This window comes from Beta vulgaris, chromosome 6 (assembly GCF_026745355.1).
Source record: "Beta vulgaris subsp. vulgaris cultivar EL10 chromosome 6, EL10.2, whole genome shotgun sequence".
Lineage (NCBI taxonomy): Eukaryota > Viridiplantae > Streptophyta > Magnoliopsida > Caryophyllales > Amaranthaceae > Beta > Beta vulgaris.
In genome coordinates, this window is record NC_079207.1 from 23,146,210 (window position 1) to 23,167,879 (window position 21,670).

Below are 21,670 nucleotides of genomic sequence, written 5' to 3' on the forward strand. Positions count from 1 at the left end.
AAGATACTTCAATTTCCAAGTAAAGACTAACACAGCCATACAGCATTGAGCGTTGAACATTGAAGCCTTACTGTTAGCAAGAAAGATTAGTAATCTTTTGTTTATAAGATAATGAAATATGCTAAAAGATATTGTAGCATTTCCCAACAGCTTGTTACATATGACAACAGCATCAAGATTGACGTTCAACATTTTCGTCTCAACCTTTTATACTGAGAACCCAAGAATCCATCAATTATACTCATCCTGTTCTGAGTTGTTGACAACTGGTCTTCAAATATGTAAAACCTTGTAAAGTGACATTTTAATCCTAAGACATTCAAACAAGAAACTCCATAGAGATAATTATCCATTTATGGGTGTAAAAATCTCTCTCACAAAAAAAAATCAAGTAGTGCATTTATGTCGTACTATCATAACAGCAAGCATAGATAAAGTTGTGGCCTTTTAAGGAACTTCATAGCCCTGTCAATATAGATTTGGGATAATTTTACGAAACATACACCAATGACGTATTGGAATACAGAAATGGGAAGATATAGATCTCAATTAAGAGCCAACCACAAAAATCCAAAGTTCTCCCAATTGTGATATGTGTTGAACACTTGAACCATTGAGACGGCATCCCATCGACATAAATAACAATGGTCTCTTTCCCAATGTAATATGAGAAATTTGAAATTGCTAAGATTTTTTGTACATGTGAAATGGTATACAATATAGACCAAGGTAATGTCTTAAATAAAATAGTGACCACAGAACAGCCAATATCCATCAGTTTGAGAAACCGTCTCATAAACGATCTATCCACAACACACAACCACGACCTTAAATCTTGATGTTCTTCAGGCTTGTGACTTTAAACACCAACAGTGGAATGATTCTCCATCTTTACAACCTCATAAGGCTTATGTATGACTAAAAATTCCTCTTCCTCGTGTCCTAGCTTTCCACAATTGTAAGAAATCATCCCTTGGTTCTCATATTAAATAATTCAAATTCTGCCTATGAGCCTAAATTTGGACAGCAAGGGCCTGGACAGAACAATTTCTACACAAAGGTGAGTAAATTGACCTCATTCTACAGATGAGATAGTCTTTCCACCTTCGATCAATTTCCCGGATTTTTATCGCACTTTGTTCAAATTCTCATAATAATCAGCTGACTAGAGGGGAGTCCTTACCAAAAATATTCAAATAGGAATTAGGGGTCGCGTTTGCGACATGTTTGGACCAACTTCCTATTGGTGAGACAATGATCACAAAAACCAAGACCTCTGAGTTGATAAAAAATTATAGCCCTGACAGTATAATAACCCTACAACAGTTGATGTCATATTTCCTCTTTAAGTTGCCAATTTTCTTCAACCTTTTCATCAACTAGATATAGCCAATGCTGCAAAGAAAAGGTTAACAGCAACGGACAATTTCCATGGTCATCTAACATGACACATTTTTCTTTTCAGAGAGAAAGAATAGGAGACACCGTGTGTCTTCTTCTAAATCTGATGAAGAATTGTCAGCGTCATCATATCTAGCATGATCATCATGTAGAGACTCAAGCCTTCTGTCCTTTTTACCTGAAAAATCAGTATCTCATATACGTGTTTCATTCTCTCTTTCTTAGCACTCCACATTCCACTTTATTCCTTAATATGCACATTAAAACAATGACTTCCTCTTTCATTACTTTCATCCTTTCCATATCCTTCTCCCTTGTTCTTAGTTACTTATCAGATGGCACTCAATTTATGTCTTTAATTTTGATCAGACACAAAATGGAAAAAAATGGCCAACATATAGTTCAAAAGGCTTTCACTAAGGGATACCAAAGCATCTAAAGGTTGAAGCATTCACTACTGAAGTGAATGTCATAGATGAATTCTCTGAAATTTGTTAACCCTCATCTGAACTGAACTATCTGAGTTTTAAAAAAAAAAAAATCTATTAGAGCTTATTAACGCCGATAATGAGCTTAGTTCAAATGTGAATTGAACTTGGGTAACCTTTGTCAAAAGCTATCAACTTTTATCTAAACATATCGATCCTAAAATTACGATTATTTAAGTGAAATGAACAAAGACTGATTTTGAAACCTCTGAACTGCTGAAGTTACCTCAAATTATGTCCCTATAAAAAGACCTAGCCTATATATATTTCCCTTGCCAGAACTATGGACCAGTGGGACACGTTCTTTGATATCGATGCCTTCTCTCTTAGATATAATAAGAGCAACTTTGAGCTGAACGATTGGTTAGATCGTTCTAAATTGTCATGATCTGTAGCAGTTTCACTTGCCATCTAGTGGCAGACTAGCACTTAAGCAAGCAGAATGTTGGTGACTTTTCAATGAGGAAAGCTAGAGGGGAAAATTATGGACTTAATAAGATTTGGTTCGGAATAACAAACCATTTCATGCAAAGGGCTGACAAAAATAACACAATTGGTTAGGTTTGAACTCTAAATTTTCACGGTCAACTTGTTTATTCAATATATTTTGGAATAATTTAGATACTAAATTTTAATTTGAAAATAAATAAACCAGTTCAACAGGTCTGTTTCAGATACCGTATCCAATAATCTGTCCAGATTGGATTGAATTTCCAACCCGTTCAATAATTGGGTTTTTGGTTTGAGAGATTTTCAAACTGTTCATTGTCGGTACAACACATCCCTGACCAAAGACAAGCTAATTTGCAGTTGTACCTACCATGTGAAAGCTAGTTCAACCGTCTCAGCAATATGACTAATGGCCATGCTTCTTTATCAATGTTTCCTTTAGTCTCATTAAACACTGACTTTAAAAAGCTCAAATTTACATTATTGTTTGTATCAACCTAATCAAACAAATCCTCCCATCTTATGAATTTAAAAAAAAAAAAAAAACCTTCACAAATTGGAGGTCAATTAGGTTGCAGGAAGTTGACAGCAAATTATAGAGGCCGCCCAAAATGACTTGAGTCCACCAACACCAAAGATATCTGTTCAAGTTTTGGAGGCCAAAAATACACTCGGCAAATTACCCACATCCAGATTTACAGTTCTAGACCGGCTCCTAAGAAATGCTTATAAGTTACATATTACTGACCTCACATGTGGATCCACACACTCATGGACCGAAATTATCTAATATTTAAATATAATGGATATCAGAACCCTGATTGTTGAAACAGAAATCAACAAAGAGTGAATTCATGGTTTGATAGGCAGAAGACAAGCATTTTAGAAATTATTTATTTGATGTCTATTTGTAGAATCATCAAGCTTAATAAAGCTTGTAGGAGGAATCTCTGAATTTGTAAGAATATAAGATGGTTAAAGTTGCAGCAAACCAGATGAAAAAAATATTATCTACATATTAACTCACAGAAAACATGGATACTAAGAGATACATAGAAGAGAAATATGAAAAAAGCCTCTAGCAAATTTGGGTAGCTAGGATGGACTGAAGGAGAATTACAGGAGAAGCTAAATAAAAATAGATGTACCTGGAAGAGAGATGTCTCATAAGAATGAAGAGTTTGCTCGAAATTACACAAGAAAGGGTCACTCCAAACAAGTGTTCCTGCTAGTAAGCAGAAGCCTTCACATTCATTGAGTTCTATCTAGCAAACAGATTTTTTCCAAGTTAATAGCAGTGTCTGAATGCCACATGTAAAAGCAGAGTAATATAAACAGACAACAGCATAATTATCATTTCCAATCAATTTCACCGCCTTCTAGTGAAATGCAAAGAACAACGTATGATGAAGAAAGAATGCATAATTACCTGAGGGATTATAAAGTAGAGTGAACCAGGGTCGTGCTTCATTAAAGAAGATTTCATGTCATAATTAATATCAATGAAGCCATAGGCTGTTATATTGAGTGAATCAACCAACAGATATCTGCAAAGCGAACAAGGTATGTTCTCTTTAGAAATTTCTAAGCAATTCAAAAGGGTAAAACTTTAAGGTAGTGATAAGAAATACACTTCTAAGTAAGCTCTGCCACAAATTAATACTTGAACCGCCACTTGGTAAGAACTAGCTGAAACATAAAATACAAGTAGCATGGCTAGTTGCCAAAATAGGCCCCCTGAAGTAAATACTTACTCAGGGTGTAGAGTGATATTGATCTTTCAGAACCATGAAATGCAGCCCTGCAAAGGTCAGCTCAACAGCCCATCTGATACAGCCTTCTCTTGGGTTTTCTAAATCAGAAACTTTAGTATATAAGAATGATTCTTGAGGAAAGAGGCCTTTTCTTTGGCTTATGCCCTACTTATCGAGGGAGGAGTTCTCCACATTTGCTTGTCATCATTTTTTTTCGCACTTTTTTCCCATATTTGTTATTCACTTTATCTCACCTCCGTACAAGTCCTCCAAAAATTACTAACTTCCAAGTATACTTTATTTCAAATTCCAAGTGCACTCTTTGAGGTTCACCGTTTACCTATCATATACAAGGATCTAACCTCCACAGTCCCTAAAGCACATTAGTAAATTATATACATGTTAAATCAAACCAAACAACAAAACTTCAATGGACTGGGTTCACAATAACTTATTGTGCACCGAAAACCATGACATAGTCTGTTTTCATTTGATATAGTCAGTTTTCGTTTGATATAATCACCTTTTATATAGTCAGTTTTTGTATGATATAGTCAATTTTCTGATATAATCAGTTTTCATATGATATAGTCGTTTTTTTTTCTAACATAGTCAGTTTTTGTGTGATAAAGTCAGTTTGGGTACACAATAATTATTGTGAACCCGATCCATCCAAGATGTTTTGTAAACCAAATAACATCCTTCAAGAGGAATTTCTCTCTCATTAATGGGAAATAGAAAAGACAAGGGACCCTCTGTCAACCTATATCTTTTACACTCTGCATGTTATATAACTACCGGGGTTAATCCATGAGACTTCCTGTTAACAGTGGACTCTAATTGTCCAAACACTCCAGTCCTTTTTCACAAAATCTGGTGGAGGATGAATGCTCGAAAGAGCAAGCTTTCATTTTCTCAAAAACCAACACCAGAATCATAGATGATTTTGAACATGATTACCACACCAGAATCATAGACGATTTTGAACATGATTACAACACCAGATATAGGATCATATTTAGGATTGTCCAAAAAATTGATATTCAACCTGGGAAAACTGTCATTCAAGCTCGATAACTCGAAAGCAATATGCTATTGGGAGTATTGGTAGACTAATCCTAATTCGAACTACCCCTCAAGAAATTCACACCCACTTTGTACAGAGGATTAGCTTTTCAAACTCAATTTGAACTTCTGAAAATCTCTTGGGCATGGACACATAGACAGAATCTCTTCAAAAAAAATTCTCGGTCATTGGCAAATCGCAGAATTTCTTCGAAAATTTCTGGGGCACGGAGCGTGGAGGGGAAATGGAATAAATTGAGTGACCTGGAAAACATCTTATAAAATAGGTATGCCTATGCTCCATCAGAAATTGGGTGCTAGTATACGTTTATAACAGCAAAGACAACAACAACAACAACAATAAAAGAAAGAACAGATATCACACGATGGAGGTAACAACCAATTGTATAGCACAACGCAAAGAGTTGTTCTCCAGAACATGGAAGCTTGTGAATCTACAAAAAGATAATATTCCTCTTTTAAAAAAAAAAAACTCCACAAATGAAACATCTCAGTTCACTACATTAAATTCCCTTTCTCCCCCCCCCCCCAAAAAATAAAAAAGTAATACAGAAAAAGCAATCTAATAACTTCCTACTACCTTCCACTAGGTATTTCACACTAACTCATTAACAGCTTCATTTACTTTAAAGTTCAGACATTGCACCAATTTCCCAAGTAAGCGAATGGCTACATACGGTGCACATGAAAATCTGTTAGTGATATAAGATAGTACATAGAGGTGACCTAGCTATAGGGAAAAAAGACTAACCACAATCTTGGACATGAAGCAAAGATGAAATATCATATTAGATCATCATTTATTTTGTCCATCCATATACTCCCATCACCATATTAACTACTTAGCACTATCTGCACTATCACACAGACGGACATTTTATCCTTTTCCAATGTCTAATACCAATTTCAATTTTCTTTCAGCCACCTCAGTCCATTGACAGTGTCACCAACATTTCTTCATTTAATTTCATTCCCAGACAACCAAAATTTATTAGCCACTATAATGTAAGAAATGGTAGCTCCTAACTTACTAACACAAATATACAATCATTCACCACACAAGTACAGTAAAAAACTTAAACCAGGTGTTTATTTGCTAATAAAATCCAGACGAGTTCACATTGCATAAAATTGAAAGATAAATTCGGCTTACCTTCTAAATGAGTTCCACTCATCAGAGCTAGAAGGTGATTGTATAAAGGAAATTGCAGCTCCTATTCCAAAAACACCATGAGTCTTGCTAAAGAAAGCCGACTCATGAGTTAGATTCTCGAAATGCTTGGACATGTAAAACTGAGGAAACACTTCTGATGAGTCAGGCTGGCAACAGAAGCAGTCCAAAGCATTCACACTAGGGGGCACAGCTACCTGCAACTCAGGTCATAAAATCTTGATCAAACAAACCAAGGAAGAACAAAAACATATCATGATTGGCTTAACAACCAATTGATGAGGAACTCCATTGAGTAGGTATATATGATGTTTCAGCACCCCGAAAAAGGTATTCGTATTAAATACAGCAATTCATTGCCATCTTGAATCTTTTTTCTACTGAGCTCCACCATAGCGTACTTTACACAGCATATTCGTCATAGAAAATCCATAACACAACAAAATTAATAACGTGAAAGTTGGATATAATTGCTTTACACCCAACATTATTCTTCATTTAATTCTTAATCAATTGGCTTGTCCTCAAAGGAAATGGGCAAGGCAAGAACCTCCCAAGGGTGGCATGATGTAGCATAGGGGTATGAGTCACCAATAAGCTGTGGCGTACTGGTGTAGTCTGCTTCTTGGTGCTGCCTTGCCTCTTGCTGCCATGGCCTAGATGTGTTTGTTGCCCACAGTCAGCTCAGGGATACTTGTGCACTTCTTGTCCTTATTTGCTTGCATTGTTTCCACATTATTCCTCTTGATTCCTCCCCTGTTATCTACTCTCTTATGACAGTTCATTTTTCACTTAAACTCTTTCTAGCTCCTTCTTGATCAACCTACTAAAGATTAGATGCTCAATCCTCTCTCATGTGGAAGTTACTAACCTTGTTCATGGTATCTAATGAGTAATCAACTCACGTGACTGTGGGTTATTTAGATTTTACAACTTGATCTTAACTCTTATGTTTTTTCTTTTAGAATAAATGTGATGAGCTTCCCTTAAGGCTCCGTTCGTTTTGGAGAAAAACATTTTCCAAGAAAACGATCTTCCCATTTCCCGTTGTTTGGTTAGACAAGTGATTTAAAAAGGAAAATTAAGGTGGAAAAGAGTTTTCCGTCCTTTTGTAAACATTTTCCTCCATAATATGAGGGAAAACCATTTTCCTCCACTCTCTCATTTCCAACATCTTCATTTCACCCTTCTTAGCTTTATAGTTTTCCATCAAACCAAACAAAGGAAAACTAATATTCATTTATGTTCTCGATTGGAAAATATTTTCCATCAAACCGAACGGACCCTAAGTTCAATACTTTTTTTCCATCATCTCTCTTTTAAAAAGATCATACTTTCGTCTCTTGAGCATAAGCTAGAAATAATTCCTTAAAAGTGAATGCTACCATACCAGTAAGATTGGTTATGTTAACCTCGGAGAATGAATCAATTATTACATTTTGATAAAGCATCTGGACCAAATCTCATTCAAAAGCAGTGATCATATCTAGTAAATCGACAAAACAACTCCTCAATCCTCTTAAGTCTATCTTGTCTTTGTTAGTAGCCTTGAATTTATAACAAGGTTTTTTGTACTACCTCTTTTTTCTCAAGTAAACAAGAAGATATAGGTTTATTATAAAGTTAAGTTTAACTTCATTCACTTGATTAACTCATAAATATTCCGCCGTTTTTCTTACTTTTACCATATTGATTTTTTGATTTTGTGCACTAAATAATGCACTATCCATATGGTTCACTTATGCAACTAGCTCTACCAAACAATTAAACTAATCAGGTACCTTATCAGTTTCAGCACCTTATCAGTTTCAGTTATGCCTTATCAGTTTCAACTATTTTATTAGTTTCAGCTACCTTATCAGTTTCACCTACATTTCAGGTAGTATTGCCAAATAGAGTCGTTATATAGATATATATAGTATGATAAACAATTTTATCATAGTTAGATTCACTTCAATATACATTATCATAATATCACTATTTATTTTACTCAATACAAAAGTAATGATATTAATGCTCAAAGTTATTTGTCACAACAAGATTCACACTAGGGTTGATGTCATCAGGATAAATATTTCGTTCAACTTCTAATAATGGCAATGTTTCTCCCTTCGTTTTTTTTAATTGTTATAATTCACTATGAGGAGAACCAAATAAATTGTACAAAAGAAAAGGAAGAAGTACAAAAAAATAATCTTTGATTTTGGAAAAATAAAAGAAACATTAAAATAATGAAGGAGAGCAAAAAAATGGGATAGGTGGGAAGATTTTTGGTTGATTAATAAAGTTGGTCGTGGGTATATAAGATAGAAAAGTAGAAAAATTGATGTAATAGGTTAAGTGTAACAATTAAAAAGGGTCAGGGAAGCATAACAATTAAATAAAAACGAAGGGAGTACTTGCAACGTTCACGCTTTTTGCGATATATGATCTTTCTCCCTTCCTAGCATATGAGGTTCTATTTTGAGCTTCAATAGGCGTATCATAATGAGATACCAAAATAGAAAACCAAAATAATTTTATAAGCAAGAGGTACCAAAATAAAGTATAAATTGGTACCAAAGTCACTCAAGTTGGTACCAAAGTGTGCCAAACTTATACTCCTTCCGTCCCAAAATATAGTTCCCATTTCATTTTGCCCAGTTTCCGAGATGTACCTTTGACCTACGATATCTTCTATTTCTTATTAGTAAAAAATATAAAAAGTTGATATTACGAATTTACACATTGAAACGAATCTAACAAGATCCCTCATGAATATGTTTTTTTTAATACATTAGTAAAAATATTTGGTCAAAGTTTTTAAAATTTGACTCCCAAAATAGAAATGGGAACTATATTTTGAGACGGAGGGAGTACTTTGGTATTCTTATTTTGTTAGCAACTTTACAGTGATTTAATACTAACTTACATTTACCTTCGTACTCAAACCTATCATTTACTTTGGTATACTTGTGAGACGCCAACCATTTATCTTCTTTTATATCTCCCTCCTCTACTTGGTCCTTGTGCACATTTGGACGTAACGTTGAGAGCATTAAAAATGGAGAAAGTATATTGCATGCACGGAAATACGTATTAAAATATATTAATACCTGAAATCTGATGAATCCACTAGTAGAAGAAGGAGGATTAAGCTTAAACTCATGAAGCGCATCTTTCAAAGCAACAAGTCCATGCTCCAATGTCAAAGCAGGCGGAAGAATTCGAGTAAGAGACGCCTCAATCACCAAATCATCACCACTGTGTTCATCTTCCATCGCGTTAAACGAGTTATTCAAATGTATTGCCCGATTCACCTGCAAAAACTAAGATGATGTAAGAGAAGCATAAGAGAGAGAATAAAGCAACGCAAAAAAAAGAGGATGAATGAATTAGAATTTAGAATTACGTTGAGAATGGTGTTTTGGTGAAGGAGAAGAGAACGGAAGAAATGGAAATTGGTGGAGGAAGATGGAAGTTTAGGAGAGAGATTGGGTTTAGGTTTGTGGAATTTGAAAATTGGGGAGGGTGAGGAGAGACAATTTGGGGGAATTATGCGAGTGTTCATGGTGTTTGGGGTTTGTGAGAGGAAAGTGAAGGAAAGAGGATGATGAATTGATTATGAAGGGGGGGAGGATTTTGGATAAGGCTAGTAGTAGCTAACTAGCTATGCGTCTTGCGAGTAAAGATTGAATAGTAAAAGACTATTCCCGCCGTTTTCCACCTGTTTTTTATTATAAAAAAAATGATGAGAGCAGTTCCAATTAGTAACGGCCACTTGTGCGGGCCGGACCTTGGGCCGTAGTGGGTTGGGCTGAGATTTCACGGTCCAGGATTGGACCGTGAAATTCATGGGTTGGGCGGGCTGGTTTGCGGGTTGAAAAATCTTGGCCCACACCGGTTTTCACGGTTCGTGGGTCTGGTGGGCTGAACCGGGCTAACGCGATGTCATGAGAATTTTTTTTTTCAAAATTAACTAATCATTGAAATTATTCATTATTGTTACATAAAATCTTTAAAATGAATTAAAAATATATACAAATAATAATATTAATGAATATTTTCATTATTTTTAAATTTGATTGAATTATAATATATGCAATTTGATTAAAATATATACAATTTGATTAAAATATACACAATTTGGTTCAATATTTACTTGGATTGGGCTAGTCTGGTTCATGGGCCGGGTTGGACCGGTTTCATGGTCCGGGTTGGGCGGTTTTAGTAGTGGGCATTAATGGGTTGGGCTCAAGAAATTTGGCCCACGACCCACCCACCAATTTCACGGTTCAAGTTGGGCTGGTCCAGGCTTTTTGTTGGCCAGGCCCACACAGCCCACGAGGTGGACTGGGTTAGATGGACTGAATTGGCCCGCACTGTTGGCCATCTCTAGTTCCAATTATGTTCGCTCTTTTAAAAACGATCTCAAATATTACTTACTCCACAACTGTTCCAACTTTAAGGCTAATTTTACGTTAGTGATCCCAATAAGTAATTTACCTACTACTGCAGGTAATTTTGGATCACGTGACAACTCATGCATTATTCCTCTTTCCTTTTTGTGTCTTCTTCCTCTAATGTGCTTCATTTTCTGGGTTCTTTAGCAAACTTCATTTTCTTTCCATTCTTTGGCCCTAGCATACTTAAATACTAAAGTCTAAACACATACATATCCTTCTCTCCAGATATAATTGTTTATGGCTTTATGCTTTCGCTCAAGAATTTCAAAATTGTTGTACTTCCTCCGTTCCAAATTAAATGCAACAATTTGGATGACACATTCTTCTAGGCAAAATTTCTTAGGGTGAGATTAAGAAAAAGTAAGGGCATGTGACTAAGTTAATAAGAAGAGAGAAAGTGGAACCACATAAAAAGTAAGGGCATGTGACTAAGTTAATAACGGTTAATTAGTTTTAGTAAGGGTATATTCATAATTTCTCACTCAAAAATTTTACCAAGAATAGAAAGAAGTAAAAAGTGCATTGAATTTAAAACTGCCGTTTTAAGAAATTGTTGCATTTAATTTGGAACGGAAGGAGTAGTTCAAATGCACTATGCTCCTACATCTAAATCTAGTCACCTTTTTGTCAAGTTCAGACAAGCTTCGTCATTAGAAGTCACCATGTAAACTCGTTTAGTGAAAGGTTTAAACGATATGAAAGGTATATAATTACTTGTTTAAGTTGTTTAGTCGAAGTTCGCTTTGGCGATTATGTTGGTTCGTATATCAATAACTACCTTCCATTGTTGTTTGGTGTGAGTTGCATACTTGTGCTCTGTCCTCACTTAAAGGTAGCTCATTATCAACCAATTCGTTGTGTTTGGGCCCATTTCTTGAACCAGTCCACCTATGTCAAAGTTACTAAAATACCCCTACATCTTCGGAAACCACGAGGTGACTAAAATACCTTCAGTTATTGGAGATCTCATCCTCTATAAATAGCGGTGTCTCATCTATTAAAATTTAAAAGGTAAGCAATTCTAAGATACAAAACCCATAGCATCTCTCTCTACATTGATTACTTTCTCTCTCTACCTCAATCATTTACTGACTTGATTGTCGGAGGGGAGATCCCGGGACCACCCCCGGGGGTAGGTTAACTTGTTTTGCAGGATTCCGACGTATGGATAACTGAGCTCAGGCATACCTTCTTGGGGCCCACATCACGTCTCTCAGCACACATTAGCATCCTTTATTTCTTGACAGAAATAGTTTGGCGCCGTCGGTGGGGATAGTACAAGAAGTTACTTCGCCACCACTCAGCAAGATTCACCCTGTTGCTACTCAGCAAAACTCACCTCATTGTTGCTCAGCAATGACCAAGAAGACACGCTCCCAAGCCAATCGTCTCGGGAGAGCTCAAGCATCCCATATGTACCTGCGGTGTTATTCATATATCCCAATGATGATGATTCCACCCCAATGGGGAATCCATCATGAAGTCGGTCATCCCACGGCATCAGGTCAGATATAAGCAGCTGACCCTCCACCCATAAATGCAACATACGTTACCTTGATTGTAGCTCATCTTCAACAAACTCTCCAGCAAAGTCGGATCGGTACGGTTTCCACTCATCGCGAGGAGATTATTCGTCCTTCCTAAGATGCTCAGCCTAACCGGCTGAGACCTCAACAGAGGGAAGGATCACGTCAACCCTCAGAGGGCAAAACACGTTATCACTCGAAAGAATTTGTATCGAAGAACACAACCCATGAAAACTTATCCAAACAAGGGGTGTGGTGACTCGGAACCACAAAACCCCTCTAGAATAAAAAATGGCACCCTCAAGTTTATGGTACAGTTCAGCCAGAGGTGCCTACTCATCAAAGGCACCGACTCATCAATGGTACCTACTCCTTCAATGTACCCACTCATCCTTGGGTGCTCACTCAGCCGGGGCATCTACTCGACCATAGATGCATACTTAACCAATGAGAAATTTATCTCAGCTTCTAAGGCACACTATCAAAAGCCTTACGTTACCCAGATCGGTCAAGAAAACTAAGTAAATACCTCGAAGACTATCTGGTCAACAAAGGCGAGCAAAAGGAGACTCAAAAGGCGAGAATTTTGCCATGGCACCTCCTCAGTCATGAGGGGGGACTCTCACTAACATAGCTGAAATTGGCTAAGTACAACATATTGAAACATTCAAGATGTCAAAGTGGCGACACTCAAAGCCACCCATCTCCGCCATATCCGAACTCCCTCGGCCAACATCCAAACACTACCCCCCTTGGTCCAAAGAACCAACTCTGATAAAGAAAATGACTCGCACATCAGGGCAACTAGCTTAAAATGAGGCATAATCCCGAGTCCCCCTCTCCTCTCGGGACTAGCAGGGTATCCCAGAACATGGATCTCTCTCGGTTTCCGCTGGACGATCGCCTTGGAAAGGAATGATGCTACCTTATCCGTTCATCCAACATGGGGCTAATCACTTGAAACCCCATTGTTGGATAAATAAATACTCTCAAAGGAGGAAGGATGGGGCTAATAAGCCTCATGAACCAATAATTTCTACATCATCACCTCCTCAGTCATAAGAGGAGCGTCTTACTAACTTAGTCGAAAAACGGCTGAGTATCAAACAATTGAACCTACTAGTCTCCTCGGGAAACATGGATCTCCTTAGATCCCCCGAATCGATAAGCACCAACATTGGCACCTCCTCAGTCATAAGAGGAGCGTCCTACTAACTTAGTCGAGAAACGGCTAAGTATCAACAATTGGACCTACTCGGGATCCGAGTAGCGTCGTGAAACCTCCTCGGGAAACATGGATCTTCTTAACTCCCCCAAGTCGAGAAGCTCCACCATTGGCACCTCCTCAGTCATAAGAGGAGCGTCCTACTAACTTAGACGAAATAAGGCAAGGACCTCCCCCATCTTCTCGAGGAGCGTCTATGACCTCCCTCAGCATTTCGACGAGCGTCACCCCAATACTTGGCTGAAATAAGGCTAAAGACCTCCCTCGTCCACTTGGGGATCATAAGCCCCCAACGTGCTAAGGAGCGCTACGACCTTCCTTAGTATTTCAAAAAGCGTCACTCAAATACTTAACGAAATTCAAGCTAAGTACTTCATTGGCACCCACTCGGACAGCATGGAGCTCATTAGCCCCTCATCTTAGTGGCGTCCGACCCACTCGACCAATAGAAGACCCCCTCTCCTTTGACAAGTCTCTCTCATACTTAGCCAAATTCAAGCTAAGTACCTCATTGGCACCCACTCGGACAGCCAGGGCTCATTAGCCCCTCATCCGAGTGGTGTCCGATCCACCTGGCCACTAGGAGACCCTCTCTCATTTGACGCGTCGCTTTCATACCTAGCAAATTCAAGCTAAGTACTTCATTGGCACCCACTCGGACAGCATGGGGATCATTAGCCCCTCATCTGAGTGGCGTCCGACCCACTCGGCCACTAGGAACCCCCTCTCCTTTAACGAGTCGCTAGGAGACCCCCTCTCATACCTAGCAAATTCAAGCTAAGTACTTCATTGGCACCCACTCGGACAGCATGGGGATCATTTGCCCCTCATCTGAGTTGTGTCCGACCCACTCGACCACTAGGATACCCCATCTCCTTTAACGAGTCGCTCTCATACTTGGCCAAATTCAAGCTAAGTACTTCATTGGTAACCACTCGGACAACATGGGCTCATTAGCCCCTCATCTGAGTGGCGTCCGACCCACTCGGCCACTAGGAGACCCCCTCTCCTTTGACGAGTCGCTCTTATACTTAGCCAAATTCAAGCTAAGTACTTCACTAGCACCCATTTGGACAACATGGAGATCATTAGCCTGTCATCCGAGTGGCGTCCGACCCACTCGACCACTAGGAGATCCCCCCCCCCCTCTTGGAAGAGTTGCTCCCATACTTAGCAAAATTCAACCTAAGTACTTGATTGGCATCCTCTCGGACAACATGGGGCTCATTAGCCCCTCATCCGAGTGGTGTCTGACACACTCGGCCAATAGGAGACCCTCTCTCCTTTGTTGAGCCGCTCTGATATTTTTTCTTGGTCAAATTTAAACTAAGTACTTCATTGATACCCGATCGGCAAGGGGAGCCACTCGGTCAGGGCACCCGCTCATCTAGGGCACCTGGTTGGCCAACGGAGTCGCTTGGCTTGAGGGAGTTACTCGGTCTTGGCCAGCAAGGCTCGAGGGAGCTGCTCGGCCTCGACCAGCTCGGCTCGAGGGAGCTGCTCGGCGTCGACCAGCTCGGCTCGAGCCGTGCTGGCCGAGGCCAACGACCAGCAAGGCTCGAGGGAGCTGCTCGACCAGCAAGGCTCGAGGGAGCTGCTCGACTACGAGCGAGAACCCCGTGCTTGGTTAATACTAGCGCCTTAAGATTTCCTCCACTACGATCATGGATATAGATTCGTGGGTCCCGCTCAATATCGAAAAAAATGCAATCATCTTATTCTGCCAATCAACTGCAGTAAAATGGCGATTTTCACTCCGATTACTTGGCGGGGGGCTAATTGTTTGGGCCCATTTCTTGGACCAGCCTACCTATGGCAAAGTTACTAAAATACCCCTATATCTAGGGAAGCCAAACCTCCACCAGCTGGAGGTGACTAAAATACCCTCATTTATTGGAGGTCTCATCCTCTATAAATAGCGGTGTCTCATCTATTAAAAGGTAAGCAATTCTAAGCTACAAAACTCAGAGCATCTCTCTACATTGATCACTTTCTCTCTCTACTTCAATCATTTACTGACTTAAGCGTCGGAGGTGCGATCTCGGGACCACCCCTGGGATAGGCTAACCTTGTTTTGCAGGATTACGACGTACGGATAAAGGATCTCAGGCGTACCTTCTTGGGGCCCACATCACGTCTCTCATCACACATTAGCATCCTTAATTTCTTGATAGAAACAAGTTGCAACCCGAAATCGAATTAATTTGTCAATCCAAAGAAGGTAATAAGAACAACAAACAAATTTGGCCCATTCTTTCAAAAAGAAATTTAATCTTTCGACAATGAAAGAAAAATCAAGAGCAAAGCAAAGAACATCTGAAATTTTCAATAAAATGAATCTATTCATAAAATCAAGATTTTAAGAAATCTATTATTGAATTCCATAGTTATATGCCTATATTGGTGATCAAGTCCAGTTTTAAAAAGGAAAAATTGACAGGAACAGTCCCAACTATGGGCGTTCCGCCATTTTCAGTCCCAACTAAAGATTATTTATGAGTAGTCCCAACTTTGGGGTATGTTTTACAAAAATGGTCCCAGTTGACCGGTAACCCATTTTAGCGGTTAATTTTTTTTTTTACTTTTTTTTTGTTACCTGGTTTACTACCTTCTCCATCCCATTTCTCTCTCCTTACTACCTTCTCCCAATTGCAGCTCCCTCCTTCGTCCCTGCCACCCCTCCTCCCTCTTTCCTCCCGCATTCCTCCCCTGTCATCCCCTCAAAATCTCGCCGGAAAGCACTGGCGAAGGATGCCCCAAAGTTCCATTACCACTCTCTCTCCTCTACTTTATGTCGATACCGAAACACCGACACCATCCTATTGCGCTTCCCCCTTCGAACTACCGCAAGCACCACCCTTTGAACTACCCTGTTGCGTTGCCCTCTTCGAACTACCGCAAGCAACACCCTACCCCCTAAAATCTAACTAAACCCTAACATCTAACCCTACCCCAACCCTAAACTCTAATTTCAAACCCTAACCCTAACCTCACTACCACCCAGCCACCACCCCCTCCCCCACCCCACCCCCCACAACAGTCCCCTCCTACACCCACCCCTGCAGCCGCCACCGCCCACAGCAACCCCCTCCCCCACCCCACCCCTGCAGCCGCCACCCCCACCACTCCTCCACCCTCGTAACCCCACAGCAGCCCCCTCACCCACCCATCCCCGTAGCCCACTACCCCTCCCCCCCCCATCGCAACTTTCGCACCCCTTCCCCCCATCCCCGTCGATTTTCGCACCCCTTTCCCCCACCCCGTCGATTTTCGCACCTTTTCCCCCACCCCCTCTGATTTTCGCACTCCTTCCCCCCCACACCCGTCGATTTTCACACTCCACTTCCACCCCCGCTGATTCCCGTAACCCCCTCCCCCACCACCCTTTAATTTTCCGCGAAATAGGCTGCTAGGGGTAGAACGGCGAGTCGCGCAGGTAGATCGGGAGAGAGAGTCGCTCCTGGGTGGGGGAGGGTTGCTGCTCTGCGAGCGGTGAGGGTGCATGGGGGAGGGCGGCTGCGGGGGGTGGCGGAGGAGGGAGCTGCTGGGGGTGGGGGTGGAGGTAGTTGTAGGGGTGGTGGGAGGTTAGGGGAGGGGGTGGTGGGAGGGTGGGTTAGGGTTAGGGTTAGGGTTGTGGTTTAGGGTTAGGGGATTAGGGGGTTAGGGTTAGAAGTAGGGTTAGGATTAGGGTTAGAATTAAGGTTAATTAGGGTTTAAAACACAAAATCAGGATTTAACGCTGTTAGTCATTAAGGGCATTTGGATGTATTATCGTAAAACTAATGGGTACCCCGTATAATTTCAAAAGTGTGAGGGTACCTCGTGAATAAATTGAAAACTCGGGGACATTTGGTGAAAAACCTTTATTATTATTATGGTTATAGTCTTCCGCTGCAATTTATTTTGTTACTTAGTAGTTGGTTGCCGAAAGCATGTTGGTCACGTGGCGGTAATATCCTAAATTACTTGAATATTATTTAGGAAAAATTGACAATAGAGTTCTTAATTTTGGTGATAATTTTTAAAAGGTCTGAACTATTGATTAACCTGTGTAGGTCCCAACTTTAACTTTTAGCGGGCCTTAGTGCCTTGAAACTGGCTAAATAGGTCATAACTTGTAATACTTGGGTCACACTAGAAGGGTTAATTGAGGGAGGAAGGTAGGAACTAGGTGAGATTTTTAAAAAAATCATGTGTTTTAAGTCACCGAGGCCCACTAAAAGTTAAGACCCCCTAAAGTTGGGAGCTACACAGGTTAATCAATAGTTCAAACCTTTTAAAAATTTCGTCCAAAGTTCATACTTTTATTGTCGATTTTTCCTATTATTTATTAAATTATTTATTTAAAAGTGAGTAATTTTTTAAAAATTATTGTGTTTAATTTAGTGATTGATTTGTGAATCATAATCGAAATGTTTCAAATTAGACATCTTATAAATTCCCAATTTTTTGTTGAAATTCGAAGCCAATTGCATCAGAAGAGTGTTGAATGAGGAAAAAATTGAGTACAAAACTATGTGATTGAAGTGGATCAACTTCAAGCCGTCAAATTCAAGGTTTTTCGTGAAACTTTAGCGACTTATGCCGAGCAGATGAAGGAGAAGATTGAGAGATGGAGGGGAAGGGTGAGATGTACATAATAAATTATCGTGTAACAGTTACACCTAAAACTTTGTATATATTAATATGCGTTCTTAACCAAGAAACAAAGCCACGTGACACTCTCCCTTTGGGTGTTTTACAACAAGTAATTCGTATATAACAAAAAAATAGTAAATGCATTGTATAGGATTTGATCTCGTGACTTCTAGTTTATATATTAAAGTATTAACCACTAAACCAAATGATATATGGTGATATCATTTTAAAGTAAAAATATAAATAATGAAAACGGTAAACACTTAGGGCATAGCTCGTACCTATAAACTAGTTTCACTTCTAAAAACCGTCTATTTTCAAAGAGAAAATTTATTCATTTGTACTATACATCATAGTCTATCATAAGTTAATAGGTCTAAGATTAGAATGGCTTATATTGATAAAGATAGAAATCAGGATAGGTCAATATATTATATTTTTGGATTATCTTATACTCTCTGTTTTTTTTTGTTCTTCCTACTTTAACTGTGCATGTTTGCCAAAACACTTCTTCGACCTTAAATATCTTTCATTACATATTAGTAAAAACATATTACATTACATATTAGTAAAATTTACATATTAGTAAAAATATTATTCTTCTTATATTAAATTGTGTCAAGATTCTAGTAGGAAGAAAAATAAATAAATAGAGAAATACTTCTTTGCTCTCTAAAATCATTAAACAAAAAATAAAGTAAAAGTGATGACATTTAGAAAATACGTCTATAGCACGAACATGGCACACGTACATATATTCACACATTTGACAAATATTTCCACTTATCTAATATTACAATGAAATAATTCTTCATAGATTTCCAACTCCATCTCTAACAATTTGTGTATAGAAAAAGGTATTCCACAAAATAATTGTACCAATAGTATAATATATGGGCAGTATGAATCATGTTAACTTTTTCTTAAAGTCAATCTCAAATCTCAATTAATTTAATACAAAGATAACCAAGCCATCTGATCACGCGATTAGTAAGAATTTGACGTGCATGATAATGGTTCAAATTCAAGCAACAATAACTAATTAATTAGATACAATAGATGGAGATAGAGTACCATCAGTATTATTAATCTTAAAAATCTCTAACCCATTCAAAAATGCATTATAATACTGAGGTTTATCACTTGTATCTGGATGCAATGCAACCCATAAATCCTGCTGAGGATCTTCACTTGTGGGCAGAATCACCACAAAGTCTTGAATATTAGGAATTCCATTACTTGATGTCAACGCAACAACATCAAATCCAGGAAATGCGGTTTGATTATTGAGGTAAACGTTGAACACAATTTGGTTGATTTTGTCTATGTTGAAGAAGATTTGGCAGAAATGCATCCTGATCAAGTAAGCAAACCCAGTATCAATGGGGAACAACCATGTCAAGTTGAATTTGAGGTTCACCATGCTGTCTGGTGTCATGAACCTTGCTGTGGCGTAGACGTCGACGGGTGCGGTGTAGGACTGTATGGATTTTGGGAAGGTGATGGTTACGTTCGGATCAGCTATAGCGGTGAACCCTATTTCTGTGCCGAATTTGTAAGGTATGTCATCGTACCATGACCTACAAACATATAAACAACTAACATGTTAGCTATCTAATGAACTTTACTATTGCAATTTTTGTCAAGGAAAAGCGCGGGTATTGTCGTCTAGGAAAACTGATATTAGTACTTCAAAGTGTTCATGTTAATCACGTAGATACTAAAATATCACTTCCTAAAAAATTTATGTACCTATACATTCATATATGTGGAATACCAAACTTTATTTGGTTAAGCATATATAGATAACTGATAACTCTACTTTCTTCAAAGGGAGAATTTTTTTTTTTTTTTTTTTTTTGGAAAAAGAGGTTAATTTCCTATTTTCCTACTCTTTTTATGAAAAGTATAGAAAACATTTTACACAATGATGAAATATATTGTCTCAAGGTCTTCATTTTTTCTTTTCTACCATTCATTTAATTTACTTTCCTCTTTACCATTTGTTGTGAAGAACTAAACAAGTAAAAAAAAATAATGACCAGCACTGTATTTTCCTTAGAAAACAATTCTTATTTTCATAGAAAATACTAATTATTTTGAAAATATTTAGACGAGGTAAACTAAACAGTACAACACCTCCTGTATAAAATAGTGTAATTAACGAAAAAATCACAAATTATACTAAAAACATTTCATGAACTTTCCCATTTATATATCACCCAAACAACCACTTTGAATTTTAAAGCTGTAATACTCACCTGAAAAGGCCGGTATCTTCAGTAGGTGGAATATGATTTCCACCCACATTCAGCCTATACAAATTCTCCAGGGCAGTAGAGTTATCAATCTGAAACGGGCTACTTGTACCCACGATGTTTGCTCCCACGTCGTTATCATAAATGCTAGGCATAGACACGACCTCAATACCATTAACAAAAGCAAAAGACTTGGGAGATGGAATAAACGTTATTGTCAAAACTCCACCATCTACATTGATTGAGTACTCTTTAATAACGAAATGCGCGTCAAGTTTTTTAGCGGTTTGAGATGCATTGAAGTTTCTAAGCAACGTATATGGACCAGCAGTGACGGAGAAGACAGCGTTCGCCGAATTCGATCGAGAATAAACGTTGGGGTAGAAGTAAAGCCGGAGGAATATACGGCCAGGCGAAACCGGGAAAGAGTACGTCGCATTTGAGTGGAAAATTCTAGCAGACATGTAAGGAATATTACCAACATCTGGTGCTTCAGTGGTTGCACTAGCCCTAAACGAGCCTTTCGATGATTGCAAAAATTTGGAACCATTGTCACTGGTCCAATTCCGGCCATCGGAATCGGTGGTTTTTGCGTCAAATGAACCACAATTTAGAAGGATATTGTCTTTTGCGATGAAATCTGCTGCAAGAATCACATCTAGTAGTAGGGCAAAGTATAGAATTATAGGATATATGCTTCCCATTTTTTAGCGAAAAAACAACGTCTTTTTGTGTTGGATATAAGAAGAGTTTAGTGTAGGAATGAGGGAAAAATATGGAGTTGGTTGATGTAGTTAATTTGGGATAAGCGAAGATCAGAGGAGGAGAAGTAGTAACATGTTTTTATTATTTGTTTAACGCGTTTAATATCATTTTCGAGCGTTACGTAATTGATAATGTATACATTGAAATAATATTTATGTTTTGCCAGTTGCCACCTCCATGATAGGCCGTCTGTCCTTGATTTGATTATTGTTTTAATCTTGTAATTACCAACTGGCTAACACATAATTTTCAAAGCTGTTATTGTCAAAGTATAGGATTGCCTTAGCTTTTCAACACGTAAGATACGGGAGGAAGTTAAGTAAGTTAGAGCTTTGGAAGTTTCTTTGTTTCAAGTTTTTTCAAAGTGTCATGTTTGACACTATTACAAATTTACAGTAGGGCGGTAGAAGACTAGGACTAAGACACTACTATTGTTTTATGAAGTATTATAGTGTAGTGTCTC

The 21,670-nt window shown here is 38.5% G+C and overlaps 2 protein-coding genes across 8 annotated transcripts in view; both read right to left on the reverse strand.

The window, feature by feature from the left end:
- LOC104896273 (protein PHYLLO, chloroplastic) overlaps nucleotides 1-9,978 on the reverse strand; it is a 36,112-nt gene extending 26,134 nt beyond the window's left edge. For 2 of the 7 annotated variants that reach the window (XM_010682991.4, XM_010682988.4), the window contains exons 1-5: nucleotides 9,742-9,978; nucleotides 9,446-9,658; nucleotides 6,333-6,547; nucleotides 3,769-3,886; nucleotides 3,488-3,604 (exon numbers count right to left, since the gene is read on the reverse strand). In XM_010682991.4, the coding sequence (XP_010681293.2) occupies nucleotides 3,488-3,604; nucleotides 3,769-3,886; nucleotides 6,333-6,547; nucleotides 9,446-9,658; nucleotides 9,742-9,900 (822 nt within the window). In that variant the 5' untranslated portion in view covers nucleotides 9,901-9,978. Of the gene's footprint in view, nucleotides 1-3,487; nucleotides 3,605-3,768; nucleotides 3,887-4,093; nucleotides 4,136-6,332; nucleotides 6,548-9,445; nucleotides 9,659-9,741 lie in introns of those variants that run through there. The other 5 variants (XM_010682989.4, XM_048647589.2, XM_048647591.2 and 2 more) reach the window with 5 other exon arrangements.
- A 9,079-nt stretch (nucleotides 9,979-19,057) lies between these two features.
- On the reverse strand, nucleotides 19,058-21,281 carry LOC104884945 (receptor-like protein kinase FERONIA). Its single transcript, XM_010669654.4, has 2 exons — nucleotides 20,446-21,281; nucleotides 19,058-19,764 (listed from the first exon to the last, which is right to left on the reverse strand). The coding sequence occupies exons 1-2, from the start codon at nucleotides 21,144-21,146 to the stop codon at nucleotides 19,227-19,229; spliced, it is 1,239 nt and encodes a 412-aa protein (XP_010667956.2). The 5' UTR covers nucleotides 21,147-21,281; the 3' UTR covers nucleotides 19,058-19,226.
- Nucleotides 21,282-21,670: the final 389 nt, after the last annotated feature.